This window comes from Cetorhinus maximus, chromosome 5 (assembly GCF_964194155.1).
Source record: "Cetorhinus maximus chromosome 5, sCetMax3.hap1.1, whole genome shotgun sequence".
Taxonomy (NCBI): Eukaryota; Metazoa; Chordata; class Chondrichthyes; order Lamniformes; family Cetorhinidae; genus Cetorhinus; species Cetorhinus maximus.
Window position 1 is genome coordinate 169,290,323 of NC_135883.1, and position 15,143 is coordinate 169,305,465.

Here is a 15,143-nt window from a genome sequence, read left to right on the forward strand (position 1 = left end):
GGAAATCCAAAACAGAAACAAAAATACCTGGAAAAACTCAGCAGGTCTGACAGCATCTGCAGAGAGGAGCACAGTTAACGTTTCGAGTCCGTATGACTCTTCAACAGAACTAAGGAAAAATAGAAAAGAGGTGAAATATAAGCTGATTTAAGGGGGTGGTGGGACAGGTAGAGCTGGATACAGGGCCAGTGATAGGTGGAGATAACCAAAAGATGTCATAGACAAAAGGACAAAGAGGTGTTGAAGGTGGTGATATTATCTAAGGAGTGTGATAATAGGTGACATTAAGGATAGAAAGCAGGACGAGCAAGGTACAGATAGCCCTAGTGGGGGTGGGGTGGGGGGAGGGGATCGAAATAGGCTAAAAGGTAGAGATAAAACAATGGACGGAAACACGTATAAAAATAATGGAAATAGGTGGGAAAAGAAAAATCTATATAAATTATTGGAAAAAAGGGGGATCAGAAAGGGGCTGGGGATGGAGGAGAGAGTTCATGATCTAAAATTGTTGAACTCAATATTCAGTCTGGAAGGCTGTAAAGTGCCTAGTTGAAGATGAGGTTCTGTTCCTCCAGTTTGCGTTGAGCTTCACTGGAACATTGCAGCAGGCCAAGGACGGACATGTGGGCATGAGAGCAGGGTGGAGTGTTGAATTGACAAGCGACAGGGAGGTCTGGGTCATGCTTGCGGACAGACCGAAGGTGTTCCGCAAAGCGGTCACCCAGTCTGCGTTTGGTCTCTCCAATGTAGAGGAAACTGCATTGGGAGCAGCGAATGCAGTAGACTAAATTGAGGGAAGTGCAAGTGAAATGCTGCTTCACTTGAAAGGAATGTTTGGGCCCTTGGACGGTGAGGAGAGGGGAAGTAAAGAGGCAGGTATTGAACCTTCTGCAGTTGCATGGGAAGGTGCCGTGGGAGGGGTTTGAGGTGTAGGGGGTGATGGAGGAGTGGACCTGGGTGTCCCGGAGGGAACAATCCCTGTGGAATGCCGCCACGGGGGGTGAAGGGAAGATGTTTTTGATGGTGGCACCATGCTGGAGTTGGCGGAAATGGCGGAGGATGATCCTTTGAATGCGGAGGCTGGTGGGGTGATAAGTGAGGACAAACGGGATCCTATCATGGTTCTGGGAGGGAGAGGAAGGCGTGAGGGCGGATGCACGGGAGATGGGCCGGACACGATTGAGGGCCCTGTCAACGACCGTGGGTGGAAAACCTCGGTTAAGGAAGAAGGAAGACATGTCAGAGGAATTATTTTTGAAAGTGGCATCATCAGAACAGTTGCGATGGAGGCGAAGGAACTGAGCGAATGGGATGGAGTCCTTACAGGAAGCGGGGTGTGAGGAGCTGTAGTTGAGGTAGCTGTGGGAGTCGGTAGGCTTGTAATGAAAATTGGTGGACAGTATATCACCAGAAATTGAGACAGAGAGGTCAAGGAAGGGAAGGGAAGTGTCAGAGATGGACCATGTGAAAATGATGGAGGGGTGGAAATTGGAAGCAAAATTAATAAATTTTTCCAGGTCCAGACGAGAGCATGAAGCAGCACCGAAGCAGTCATCGATGTACCGGAGAAAGAGTTGTGGGAGGGGGCCGGAGTAGGACTGGAACAAGGAATGTTCCACATACCCCATAAAGAGATAGGCATAACTGGGACCCATGCGGGTACCCATAGCCACACCTTTTATTTGGAGGCATTGAGAGGAGTTTAAGGAGAATTTGTTCAGTGAGAGAACAAGTTCAGCCAGACGGAGGAGAGTAGTGGTGGATGGGGGTTGTTCGGGCCTCTGTTCGAGGAAGAAGCGGAGAGCCATCAGACCATCCCGGTGGGGGATGGAGGTGTAGAGGGATTGGACGTCCATTGTGAAGAGGAGGCGGTTGGGGCCAGGGAACTGGGAATTGTTGATATGATGTTGGGGGTCAGAGGAATCACGGATGTAGGTGGGAAGGGACTGGACAAGGGGAGAGTGAATGGAGTCAAGATAGCAAGAAATGAGTTCCGTGGGGCAGGAACAGGCTGACATGATCGGCCTGCCGGGACAGTCCCGTTTGTGGATTTTGGGTAGGAGGTAGAAGCGGGCCGTCCAAGGTTGGGAGACTATGAGGTTGGAAGCTGTGGAAGGAAGATCTCCAGAGGAGATGAGGTCAGTAACAGTCCTGGAAACAATGGTTTGATGTTCAGTGGTGGCGTCATGGTCCAGGGGGAGGTAGGAGGAAGTGTTTGCGAGTTGACGCTCAGCCTCTGCGAGGTCGAGGTCAGTGCACCAGACAACAGCACCACCCTTGTCAGCAAGTTTGATGACAATAATTTATATAGATTTTTCTTTTCCCACCTATTTCCATTATATTTAAATGTATTTCCATCCATTGTTTTATCTCTACCTTTTAGCCTATTTCGATCCCTTCCCCCTACCCCACCCCCACTAGAGCTATCTGTACCTTGCTCGTCCTGCTTTCTACCCTTAATGTCACCTATTAGCACATTCCTTAGATAATATCACCATCTTCAACACCTCTTTGTCCTTTTGTCTCTGACATCTTTTAGTTATCTCCACCTATCACTGGCCCTCTATCCAGCTCTACTTGTCCCACCTCCCCCTTAAACCAGCTTATATTTCACCTCTTTTCTATTTTTCCTTAGTTCTGTTGAAGAGTCAAACGGACTCGAAACGTTAACTGTGTTCCTCTCCGGAGATGCTGTCAGACCTGCTGAGTTTTTCCAGGTATTTTTGTTTTTGTTCCAGAAAATGAAGGCCAGGGCAGGGACTTGCTAAGTTAGGAGACTGTTCCTCTGACTCTACCTCTATCACATTCTTGGCCCTTGAAAAGACCACACCAATGAAGTTCTGGCCAATATGCCTTCAGAAAGATGAAATGTGGAATCCAGACAATGCAAGCACCTTGGATTCATGAAGAACTCAGAATTTAGAAAACAAATTCTTGGATCAGTCCCTAACATGCAGGCATATCATGGCAATGCCAGGGTCTGGAGGGGGCCTTGTAAACATGCCTATTTCATTTGCTTCCTAATCTGCTGTCATTTTGTCATGTAAACACTAACCTGTAGAAGTGTGATCGGGAACTTCGGATGTGGTTCAGTGGTTATCCATACTCGGAAAGACTCGTGTACATTCTCACTTGACATTAAAATTTCTAACAGCTCGTCCATGAAATCCAATCCCAAATGGCAGTTCTGTAGTAAAACCCATCCACCCTGAGGTATGAGAGACAAATGTTAGTTTATCCAGGCTGAGGAAATTCCAGAATGTCTCAAAATCGTTAAGAATCTAAGATAAACTATAAGTTGGATTGAGCCATCTGTGATGTCCCAATCTCCAAAAAAGCCCTCTGTTCATGATTTTAAAAAAAACTTACACATTTACTATAAGGTGGAGTTCTTGAAAAAATTCAGGTGCTTCTCTCATTGCTTTGTAGATAAATCCACTACCCAGAGTCGCATTGAGGCATACAAGCCAGGAAGGTCCCAAGTGCAAGAATTAATAAACAAGGTAGAACAGTAGTGAAGGTTAAAGGTAATTTAGGAAGTTTCCAGATGCAGAGATACATGACACAACTTTTAGGTGCAGGATGCTCTGAGAATGAAATGTTAGTTATTGGATTAGCTCCAAGGTATATGGAAATCAGGAGGGAGCATAAAAGGATAATAACAATTTCTAAGGGAGATAAGGAACAGCAGGCTATCAGGGAAGATAGCAGTCACTTCTGTGTGGGAGTATCTGGAAACAATAAACACAGTGGGCAGAATTTTGCCCTTGGCGGGTGGGCTCAGTGGGGGCAGTCAGGAAGCCGACTGCTGCCTGCGATCGGCACCACACCATGATTTCACGTTGACGGGCCAATTAAGGCCCATCCAGCGGGAAATGTGAGTGGCAGCGCTAAGCGCTGTGTGTGGCAGTGGGGGTGGGGGGTGGGGAGTGCAAGCCGGCCGAGCGTGAACTTTGTGCATGCGCGCGAGTGTGCGCTGCATAATCTACCTGAGGCACGGAGCTGCCTCAGGGAGGTGAAGAGATATAAAAAAATAAAGAAAATAAAAATGTAATAAAACATGTCCCCTCATGTGACTGTCACACGAGCAGGAACATGCTATTAATAAAAATTGAAGTTTTTATTTTATTTTTATTTGCTTTTGGAAACCTCATCCCGCCGTGGATGAGGTTTCCAAAAAATGCAAAGGCCTCTTTGTCTTTTCGCCTGCCTGCCAACCATTAGGTTGGACAAGCAGTGAAAAATTTACATTAATTGATAACTTCATGGCCTTAACAGGTCTTTTAACTGACGGCAGATGCACTGGTGGCTCTGGCATGTGCCCGCCAACCGAACTATTGCCCAACTGCGCGTTGATGTTGGCACACTCGGCCGACGTCAATGTGCATCATTTCACGCTCAAGCGGGCCGGCCACAGGTCCGCCCGTCGAGTGAAAATTTCTGCCCAGTGTTATAAATGAGTTTGCATAGGAAGGAGTGTGTCTGTTGAGGTAAAATCATAGAGTGGAATTTTGCACCCCCATTCCCCCACATCACCAGGAGTGGGCTGGTTTTCAGGGTGTTGGGGGTTGGGGGGAATCGTATAATAGTGCCGATGATATTAAGCCTAGGCAGGGAGAAGAAATGATCCATGTGTCTGCTGAGGTAATCATAGGATGAAATTTCCCCCTGCCACGGGGAACTGGCTGGCAAGTTGGGGGCTGGGGGGGGGATGGTGGCGGGGGTGTGGATGAGTGCATATACTGGCGGAAGGATTATGTCCATCACCTACATGAATATATTGGGGGGTGGGGGGAGGCTTTAGATTTCTGAGGTATTGGGATCAGCTCTGGTGGAAATGAATCTTGTACAAGCCAAATACGTTGCACCTCTACAGGGCTGGGATTTTTTTTTATTCATTCATGGGATGTGTGCTTCACTGGCTAGACCAGCATTTATTGACCATCCCTAAATGCCCTTGAGAAGGTGGTGGTTAGCTGCCTTCTTGAACTGCTGCAGTCCATGTGGTGTAGGTACACCCACCGTGCTGTTAGGAAGGGAGTTCCAAGGTTTTGACCCAGTGACAGTGAAAGGACGGTGATATATTTCCAAGTCGGGATGGTGAGTGTCTTGGAGGGGACCTTCCAGGTGGTGATGTTCCCATATGTCTGTTGCCCTTGCCCTTCTAGATGGTAGTTGTCGTGGGATTGAAAGGTGCTGTCTAAGGAGCCTTGGTGAGTTCCTGCAGTGCATCTTGTAGATGGTACACACTGCTGCCACTGTGCATCGGTGATGGAGGGAGTGAATGTTCGTGAATGGGGTGCCAAGCAAGCAGGCTGCTTTGTCCTGGACAGTGTCAAGCTTCTTGAGTGTTGTGGGAGCTGCATTCATCCAGGTAAGTGAAGAGTATTCCATCACACTACTGACTTGTGTCTTGTAGATAGTGGGCAGACTATGGGGATTCAGGAGGTGAGTTATTCTCTGCAGAATTTCCAACCTCTGACCTGGTCTTGCCGCTACAGTATTGATATGTTTGTCCAGTTCAGTTTCAGGCCAATAATAATCCCCCAGGATGTTGATAGTGGGGGTATCAGCGATGGTAATGCCATTGAATTTCAAGGATACATTGTTGGATTCTATGTTGTTGGAGATGGTCATTGCCTGACACATGTGTGGCGCGAATGTTACCAGCCACTTATCAGCCCAAGCCTGGATATTGTCTAGCTCTTACTGCATATGGACGTGGATTGCTTCTTCCTGATATACATTAATGGCATAGGCCTTGGTGTACAGCGCACACTTTTGACACTTGGAAGCATTGTAAACTGCAAGAAGGATAGTGCAGAACTTCAAGAAGACATAGGTGGAATGAGCAGATAGGTGGCAGATGAAGTTCAATGTGAAGAAATGTGAAGTGATTCATTTAAGTAAGAAGAACATGGAGACAATATAAAATATAGGGCTCAATTCTAAAGGGGGTACAGGAGCAGAGGGATCTTGGTGCATATGCATGAGTCATTGAAGGTGGCAGGATAGGTTGAGAAAGTGGCTGATAAAGCATGCTTATTCTTTCATGGGATGTAGGCATGACTGGCAAGGCCAACATTTGTTGCCCATCCCTAATTGCCCTTGAACGGAGTGGCTTATTAGGCCATTTCAGGGGGCTTAACAAGCCACAATTGATGATAGTTTCATGGTCACAATTAATGACACTAGTTTTACATTCAAGGTTTTATTAATTGAATTTAAATTCCACCAGCTGCTGAGGTGGGATTTCCTCAGAGCATTAGCCTGGGCCTCTGGATAACTTGTGACATTACCATTACACCGCTGGCTCCCCTAAATGGGTCTATCTTAGGCCTTAATAATAAGGGAATAGAGTACAAGAACAAGGAGGTTATGTTGAACTTGTATAAGACACTAGTTTGGCCTCAACTGGAGTATTGTGCCCAATTTGGGGCACCATACTTTAGGAAGGATTCACAAGAATGGTTCCAGGGATGAGGAACTTCAGTTATGAAGATACAATGGAGAGGTTGGGATTGTTCTCCTTGGAGAAAAGATGACTGAGGGGAGATCTGATAGAGGTATTCAAAATCATGAGGGCTCTGGACAGGGTAGATAGGGAGAAACTGTTCCCACTCATGAAAGGATCAAGAGTAAGAGGGAACAGATTTAAAGTCAAAAACAAAAACAAAAATACCTGAAAAACTCAGCAGGTCTGGCAGCATCTGCGGAGAGGAACACAGTTAACATTTTGAGTCCGTATGACTCTTCAACAGAACTAAGGAAAAATAGAAAAGAGGTGAAATATAAGCTGGTTTAAAGGGGGGTGGGACAGGTAGAGCAGGATGGAGGGCCAGTGATAGGTGGAGATAACCAAAAGATGTCATAGACAAAAGGTCAAAGAGGTGTTGAAGGTGGTGATATTATCTAAGGAATGTGATAATAAAGGTACAGATAGCCCTAGTGGGGGTGGGGTGGGGGGAAGGGATCGAAATAGGCTAAAAGGCAGAAATAAAACAATGGATGGAAATACATTTAAAAATAATGGAAATAGGTGGGAAAAGAAAAATCTATATAAATTATTGGAAGAAAGGGGGATCGGAAAGGGGTTGGGGATGGAGGAGAGAGTTCATGATCTAAAATTGTTGAACTCAATATTCAGTCCGGAAGGCTGTAAAGTGCCTAGTCGGAAGATGAGGTGCTGTTCCTCCAGTTTGTGTTGAGCTTCACTGGAGCAATGCAGCAGGTCAAGGACAGACATGTGGGCATGAGAGCAGGGTGGAGTGTTGAAATGGCAAGCGACAGGGAGGTCTGGGTCATGCTTGCGGACAGACCAAAGGTGTTCCGCAAAGTGGTCACCCAGTCTGCGTTTGGTCTCTCCAATGTAGAGGAAACTGCATTGGGAGCAGCGAATGCAGCAGACTAAATTGAGGGAAGTGCAAGTGAAATGATGCTTCACTTGAAAGGAGTGTTTGACAGTGAGGAGAGGGGAAGTAAAGGGACAGGTATTGCACCTTCTGTGGTTGCATTTAAAGTAATTGGTAAGAGAAGCAAAAGTGAAATGAGAAAAATTATTTTCACACAGAGGGCTGAATTTTGCCATCAGCGAGCAGGGGGCGGGGCCTGCTTACCGATATGCAAAATGACGTGGGATGATGTCGGGGGGAACCCTTGACATCATCTCGCCCCATTTAAATCTTCAGGAAGGCGGGGGCGCAGCAAAATCAGCTGCGGGCCCGCCAACCTGTCAATGGCCAATTGAGGCCATTGACAGGATCATTAAAACAATTAAAGGACCTGCCCGTCCAACCTTAAGGTTGGCAGGCAGGCCAGGAGCCCCGGTGGGGAATGGAAAAAACATGAAACCTCATCCACCGGCGAGATGAGGTTTCATGCAGGGTTTAAAAAAGTTTAATTAAGTTTTTGTGAAAGTTATTAACATGTCCCATCTCGTGTGACATTGTCACATGACGGGGACATGTTAAGGATTTTTTTTCTATTTTTAATGTTTGTACAACTTTCAGCGATCTCCCTGAGGTAGCACTTAGCCTCAGGGAGATGTGCGCTCTTTCGAGTGCATGCGCGAAAGGGCGCACTCTTGCATTTGGGGAATCCCACCTCCCCACATAGGAAGTGCATAGCACTTCCCGCCGGGCGTCACACTGGGCAAGCCTTAATTGGCCCGCCCACTTAAAATGGCGGCGGAGCCCACTTCTCCGGCGGGGATCGGCTCCCCACCCCCTGCAGATTGGGTTGGGCCCGCCCGTTTGGAAGGCAGAAAATTCTGCCCAGAGATTGGATAAGGTGTGGAATGCCTCGCCTGAGAGTGTGGCGGAGGCAGGTTCAATTGAAGCATTCAAAAGGGAATTAAACTGTTATCTGAAAAAGAAGAATGTGCAGAGTTATGTGGAGAAGGAACGGGAGTGGCATTAAGTGAATAGCTCATTCAGAGAGCCAGTGCAGACACAATGGGCCAAATAACCTTCTGTGCTGTAACAATTCAGCGATTGTGACTTCTCCAGATTGAATTCCATTTACCATTTTTCTGACCATCTCACCAATGCATTGATATTTTCCTGCAATCTATAGCTTTCCTCTTCACTATTAACCACATTATCATTTTTTGCATCATTTGCAAACTTCTTAATCATGCCCCCTACATTTAAACCTAAGTTATTGGTATATACCACGAAGCAAGGGTCCTATTGCTGAGCCCTGCAGAATCCCACTGGAAACAGCTTTCCAGTCACAAGGCACCTGGCAGACATTACCCTGTGCTTCCTTACACTGAGCCAGTTTTGGACCCAACATGCAACTTGCCCTGGTTTCTATAGAGTCTTACTATTCCGACCAGTCTACCACAATGGAGCCTCTCAAACACCTTGCTCAAATCTCAAATCCTAGATCAAATGCACTACCCTCATCAACTCTCCTCAAAAAATTCAACCAAGTCAGTCAGCAGGACTTCCTTTAACTAGTCTAAGTTGATTGTCCCTGATTATTCCATGCCTTTCTGAATGAAAATTTATAGTGTCCCTCAGAATATTTTTCAATAGTTTAAGAGGATTCGGCTGTCTGCCCTGTAATTAATCAGTCTATCCCTGCCTTTTCAACAATGGTATAATGCTAACAGCCCTCTAGCACAAACCCTGTAGTCAGAGTGGATAGAAAATGATGGTCCAAGTCTCTCCTATTTCTATTCTTGCTTTTCTTAACAACGTCAGAGACATTTCATCTGGGCTTGGTTCACAAATGTCCGTTAGGGAAGGAAATCTACAGTCTTTATCTGGTCTGGCCTACATGTGACTCCAGGCCCACAACAATGTGGTTAACTCTTAACTGCCCTCTGAAATGGCCTAGCAAACCACTGCTGCATCAACCCGCTACAAAGTCTAAGAGGAATGAAATCAGATGGACCACCAAGCATTGATCCAGGCACCAGAAACAACAATGGCAAACTCAGCCCTGTTGACAGTCTGACATAGTCATCCTCATAGGATCATACCTTACAGATAATGTCCCAGACACCAACATCCCTGTGCATATCTGGACAGACCACAGCAGAGGTGGCAACACATTGGTATACAGTCAGGAGGGAATTGCCTTGGGAGTCCTCAACATCGACTCCAGACCCCATGAAGTCTCATGGCATCAGGTCAAACATGGGAAAGGAAACCTCCTGCTGATTACCATGTACCACCCACTCTCAGCTGATGAATCAGTGCTCCTCCATGTTATACTTCAATTGTACAGGGCATTGGTGAGACAGCATTTGGAGTACTGAGTATAGTATTGGTCTCCTTATTTAAGGAAGGATGTAAGTGCATTGGAAGCAGCTGAAAGAAGGTTTACTAGACTAATACCAGGAATGGGAGGGTTGTCTTATGAGGAAAGGTTGGACCAGCTAGGTTTGTATCCACAGGAGTTCAGAAGAGTAAGAGGCGACTTGATTGAAATCTTCAAGATCCTGAGGGGACTTGACGTAGCAGATGTGGAAAGGATGTTCCTTCTTGTGGGAGAATCTAGAAGTAGGGATCACTGTTTAAAAATAAGGGATCACCCATTTAAGACAGAGATGAGAATTTTTTTGCTCTCAGAGTCTTTGGAGCTCTCTTCCAAGAAGGCAGGGGAAGCAGAGTCTTTGACTATTTTAAGACAGAGTCAGATAGATTCTTGATAAGCAAGGGGGTGAAAGGTTATCAGGGGTTGATCATAATGTGGAATTGAGGTTGCAGTTAGATAAGCCATGATCTTATGAATGGCAGAGCAGGCTCAAGGGGCCGAGTGGCCTACTTCCGCTCCAAATTTGTATGTTTGTATGCACTTGTGTAATGGTAACTAAATATGAACATGTATTGTAAATGGTTATGCTTCTTTGGAAGGGGGAAAGTATCTTTAAAAGCAAGGGGCATGTTGCCTTAAAGGGATAGCAGCATGTCATGACTAGACAGAAGTGTGTCACACAGCCTCAGTTTTGCTTTGGTTTGTGAGCAGAGAAACACACACACAGCTCTGCTGCTGATGTCTTCAAACTCTTATGGCCTGAATTTTTCCTTTGGCGGCGCCTGCGATAGGTGGGCCCGGGAAACAGACCAGCCGCAATCGGCCCCCAACCGCGATTTCATGCTGGCTGGCCAATTAACGGCAAGCGGAAAGGTGCACTGAAAAGCTCAGTGTTGCCGGAGTGGGGGGCAGGAAGAGGGCGGGGGAGAGAGCTCCCTGAAGACTGACAGCTGCCTCAGGAAGCTGCAGACATTCAAATAATGAAATAAAGATATAGAAAGCTGCAAAAAAATGTCCATGTCACAATCAAGCACCTGAAAATATACCTCATAAAAATGCTGTCCACAGATATTTATTTTTATTTTATTTCATAACGGAGATTTCATCCCACTCTTGGATGAGGTTTGATGAAAAATGTAAAGGCTGCCTGGCCAATTTGCCTGTCCACCAACCTAAAGGTTGGACAGGCCACAATAAATCAGAGACAATTGCGCCGTTAATGGTCTTAATTGCCCTCTTCATTGTCGGCGGGTACACTTCCAACTTTTGCGCACGCTTGCCGAGCAAAGTGTCGTGCCATGACATTGGGACGCTTGCCTGACGCCATCTCACATGATTTTACGCCTGATCAAGTCAGGCGCGCGCCTGCCCGCAGGCTGTAAAATTCTGCCCTATGGCTTTGTTCTTATGTTTTGTGTTTAGTCTCAATAAATGGATCCACCATGTGTTTACCCAATCCCCCACTGCTCTCACAACTCAACACACCCTACTGTCATGACTCTACCTCTCATCTCTCTCACTGCTCTCATATCTTTACCCACCTTCACTGTCACAACTCTTCCCCTCACCCTTCCCACTCATCTCACATCTTTACGCACCTCAACTGTCACAGCTCTCACCCTCAACCTTTCTGCTGCTCTCACATCTTTACACCCATCATTTTCACAACTCTCCCCCTCCCCTACCCTCTCTCTCAAAACTTCATCTCCCAATGCAAGTAGGCTGATCAAAAGTTTTCAACAACACAATTGGCCCTCACTATTTATTTAGCAAATGCCACTGGTATGTGCCTTCGGTCAATCACACAGGTTTACTGTGTATTGCTTTGTTCTATATCTAAGGAAGAACATAATTGCCTTGGAGGTGATACAGCCAATGCTTATTAGATTGCTTCCTGAGATGAGAGGGCTGCCCTATGATGAGGCTGAATAAATTGAACCCAAACTCTTTAAAGTTTAGAAGAATGAGAGGTGATCTTATTGAAGCATACAAGATTAAGAAGGAGTTTGACAGGGTAGATACCTATACCACATAGGCTGCAGGGGTTCAAGAAGGTGGCTCACCAGTGCCTTCTCAAGTGCAATTAGGGAAGGGCAATATAAATGCTGACTGAGCCAGCAATGCCCACATTTGTGAAAGAATAGAAAAGGTTGTCCCCCGGCCGGTGAACTCTGGATCATGGAGGCACATCCTTAGGCAAAGGGGTCGATTAATTAAGACTGAGATGAGGGGTAATTTCTTCACTCAGAGGGCTGTGAATCTTGTATTTGTTTACCGCAGTGGGTTATGGATAGCCTAACATTGAGTGTACTGAAGGTTAGGATAGATTTTTGGTCTCGCTGGGAATCAAGGGATATGGGGAACAGACAAGAAAGTAGAGCTGATTCGGAAGGTCAACCATAATCATATTGAACAGCGGACCAGGTTCTTCACCTGCTCCCATTTCTTATGTTCTTATACTCTTCAGTGTACAAGATAGTTTTCAAGATCAATGCTTGAGGAACCAAATGGCAAACAGTTCATTTTAAATCTAGTATAATGCTATGAGATAAGGTTCATTAATAACCTTGTTAAAAAGGAGCTTCGAGGGAAGAGTGACCATAATATATTTTATTATTATATTGACTTTGAGAGTGATTTAGTTAAAAACCAAAACTGGAGGCTTAAATCTGAATAAAGCAAACTATGTAGTATGGTATACAACTTGACTAAGATAGAGTGGGGAACTAAATTAAGAGATATGACAATAAATAGGCAATGGCAATCAATTAAATAATGAATTCTTAATTTGCAATATGCACTCCCTTAAATAATAGAAACACCATGAGAAAAATGGCTCAAATGTGAGAAGTTAAAATTGGTAAAGATTAAAGGAAGAGGCTTATAATGTTGCCAAAAAGTGTTGTAAGCCCAAAGATTGGGAGGATGTTAACATTTAGCAAAGGATAATCTAGAAATACTTTGTGTCTGTCTTTTCTGATAGAAGGCACAAAAAATGTTCTGGAAATAGTAGGAATAGTAAATAAACAGAAAACAGAGAGTTGGAATAAATTGGCTAGGCAGGCTGTAAGTGGGGTATTGCAAGGATTTGTGCTTGGACATCAGCTATTTAAAATCTGTATCAATGAATTAGATAAGGGGACTGAATGTAATGTATCCAAGGTTGCAGGTGACACAAAGTTAGTTGGAAAGTAACTTGAGGCAAGGATGCAAAGAGGATGTAAAGAAATATAGACAGGTTAAGTGAGTGGGCAGGAAAATGGCAGATTGAATAATTAGTAAAATCAGTAAGGGGTGTACGAGAAGACAGGTGACTACGCCAGAGTGAAACAGAGGCTGAATGAGCAGCAAATTAGGTCCATGTGGTAAGTTCTGGTAAGTCTCTTTCAGGTTTTAATTATAGTTTAAGAATCAAGATCTGACATGGTACTAACCTTCAAGTAAGTTAGGTTAGCTTGTAAAACAAAGAAACTGCCTAGAGTGGCATTTATCTGTCAATCACCTGAAAGCAGTTTGTTCAAGTGGTGTTAATTACTGTAGCAAGAAGGTAAAACTAGCTAGTGACTCACCAGGGGGTAAAACCGCATGATCAGTAAAGGGCACTGGAGGAGACAGGCGACTACCCAGGAGTGAGATGGAGATCAAGTGAGTAGTGAATTAGGTTCACATGGGAATTCAGTGCATAGGAAATGAGGTGTGGTATACATAGGAATTATTCTAAGGTAATTAAGTGAGTAATTAAATTAAGTTAACTAAATAACATAAGTAACAATGGCAGGACAGGCGTTATGTTGCAGTTGTGGAATGTGGGAGCTTTTGGACATTAAGGTAATCCATGACAAACAGGCTTGAAGAAAGTGTAACCAGCTAGAAATATTCCAGATCAGGAAGCCAAACTGCAGACACTGCGCAACATAAGGGAGGGGGAGAAATACCTGGACATTTTGTTCCAAAGATGGTCATGCCTCTTAGGATAGAGTCGTCTGTTTTGTTCAGCAGTGAGGGACAGGAAGATTGTGACCGTGAGTGAGGCAGCTAATGGGACTGAGCAGACAGTAGCAGAGGAGCCTCAGACTTTACAATTGTCAAACAGGTTTGAGGTGCTATGTGGACGAAAGTGAGGCCTGCAGGGTGGATGAGTAGGCTGGCCATGGCACCATTGTACAGGAAGCCGGGGGGGAGCAAACAAGAATGTAGTGGTAGTAGGGGATAGTATAGTCAGGGAGATTGATACAGTTCTCTGCAGCAAAGAGTGAGAGTCCAGAAGGCTGTGTTGCCTGCCTGGTGCCAGGGTTCAGGACATCTGCTTAGTGCTGGGGAGGAACTTGCAGTGGGAGGGGGAGGATCCAGTTGTCGCGGTCCAACGACATAGGCAGGACAAGGAAGGAGGTTCTCCATAGTCAGTATGAGAAGCTAGGTACCAATTTAAGAAGCTGAACCTCAAAGGTAACAATCTCTGAATTATTACCTGAGCCATGTGCAAATTGGCAAATAAGATTAGAGAGATGAATGTGTGGCTCAAAGACTGGTGTGGTAGAAGTGGGTTCTGGTTTGTGGGGCACTGGCACCAGTACTGGGGAAAGTGGATGTTGTACCATTGGGACGGTTTACATCTGAACCATGCTGGGATGAGTGTTCTTGTGAATCGCATAACTAGGGACATAGAGAGGTCTTTAAACTAAGCAAGGCGGGGTCATAGGATAGCAGGGAGGGGCAGAGAAATAAAACCTAAGAGTACAACGATAGTCAAGACTAGATGTTACAAAGATAACAAAAAGATAAAACTAAAGGCTATGTATCTGACTGTGCATAGCAGTTATAACAAAGTAAATAAATTGATAGCGCACATTGAAGTAAATAAATATGATCTGATAGCCATTATGGAGACATGGCTGCAAGGTGACAAGGATTGGGTCCTGAATATTGAGGGGTATATAACATTCAAGAAGAATAGGAAGCTAGGTCAAGGTGGAGGGATAACACTGTTGATCAAGGATGGCATTGGTGCAATAGTTAGAGATGACCTTGGTTCAGGAGAGTAGAATGTAGAATCGGTTTGGGTGGAGATAAGGAATAGTAGGGGAAAGAAGTCACTAGTGGGAGTGGCCTACAGACCCCCTTACAGTAACCACAAAGTATTCAAGAAGCAATATTGGATGCTTGTAATCAAGGGATGGCAATAATCATGGGTGATTTTAATCTACATATAAACTAGAAAAATTGTATTGGCAGTAGTAGCCTGGATGAGTTCATAGAATGCTTTCGAGATAGTTTCTTAGAGCAGCACATTGTGGAATCAACCAGAGAGCAGGTTATATTAGACTTGTTAATGTGTAACATGACAGGATTAATTAATGACCTCAGACTAAAGGCAC

The 15,143-nt window shown here is 45.1% G+C and overlaps 1 protein-coding gene across 1 annotated transcript in view; it reads right to left on the reverse strand.

Annotated features, from left to right (window-relative positions):
• Positions 1–15,143, reverse strand: part of LOC144681152 (dynein axonemal heavy chain 8-like) — a 1,929,890-nt gene that overhangs the window by 137,034 nt on the left and 1,777,713 nt on the right. Inside the window, exon 81 of the mRNA XM_078542879.1 lies at positions 3,056–3,208. Coding sequence (XP_078399005.1) covers positions 3,056–3,208 — 153 coding nt within the window. The remainder of the gene's footprint in view (positions 1–3,055; positions 3,209–15,143) is intronic.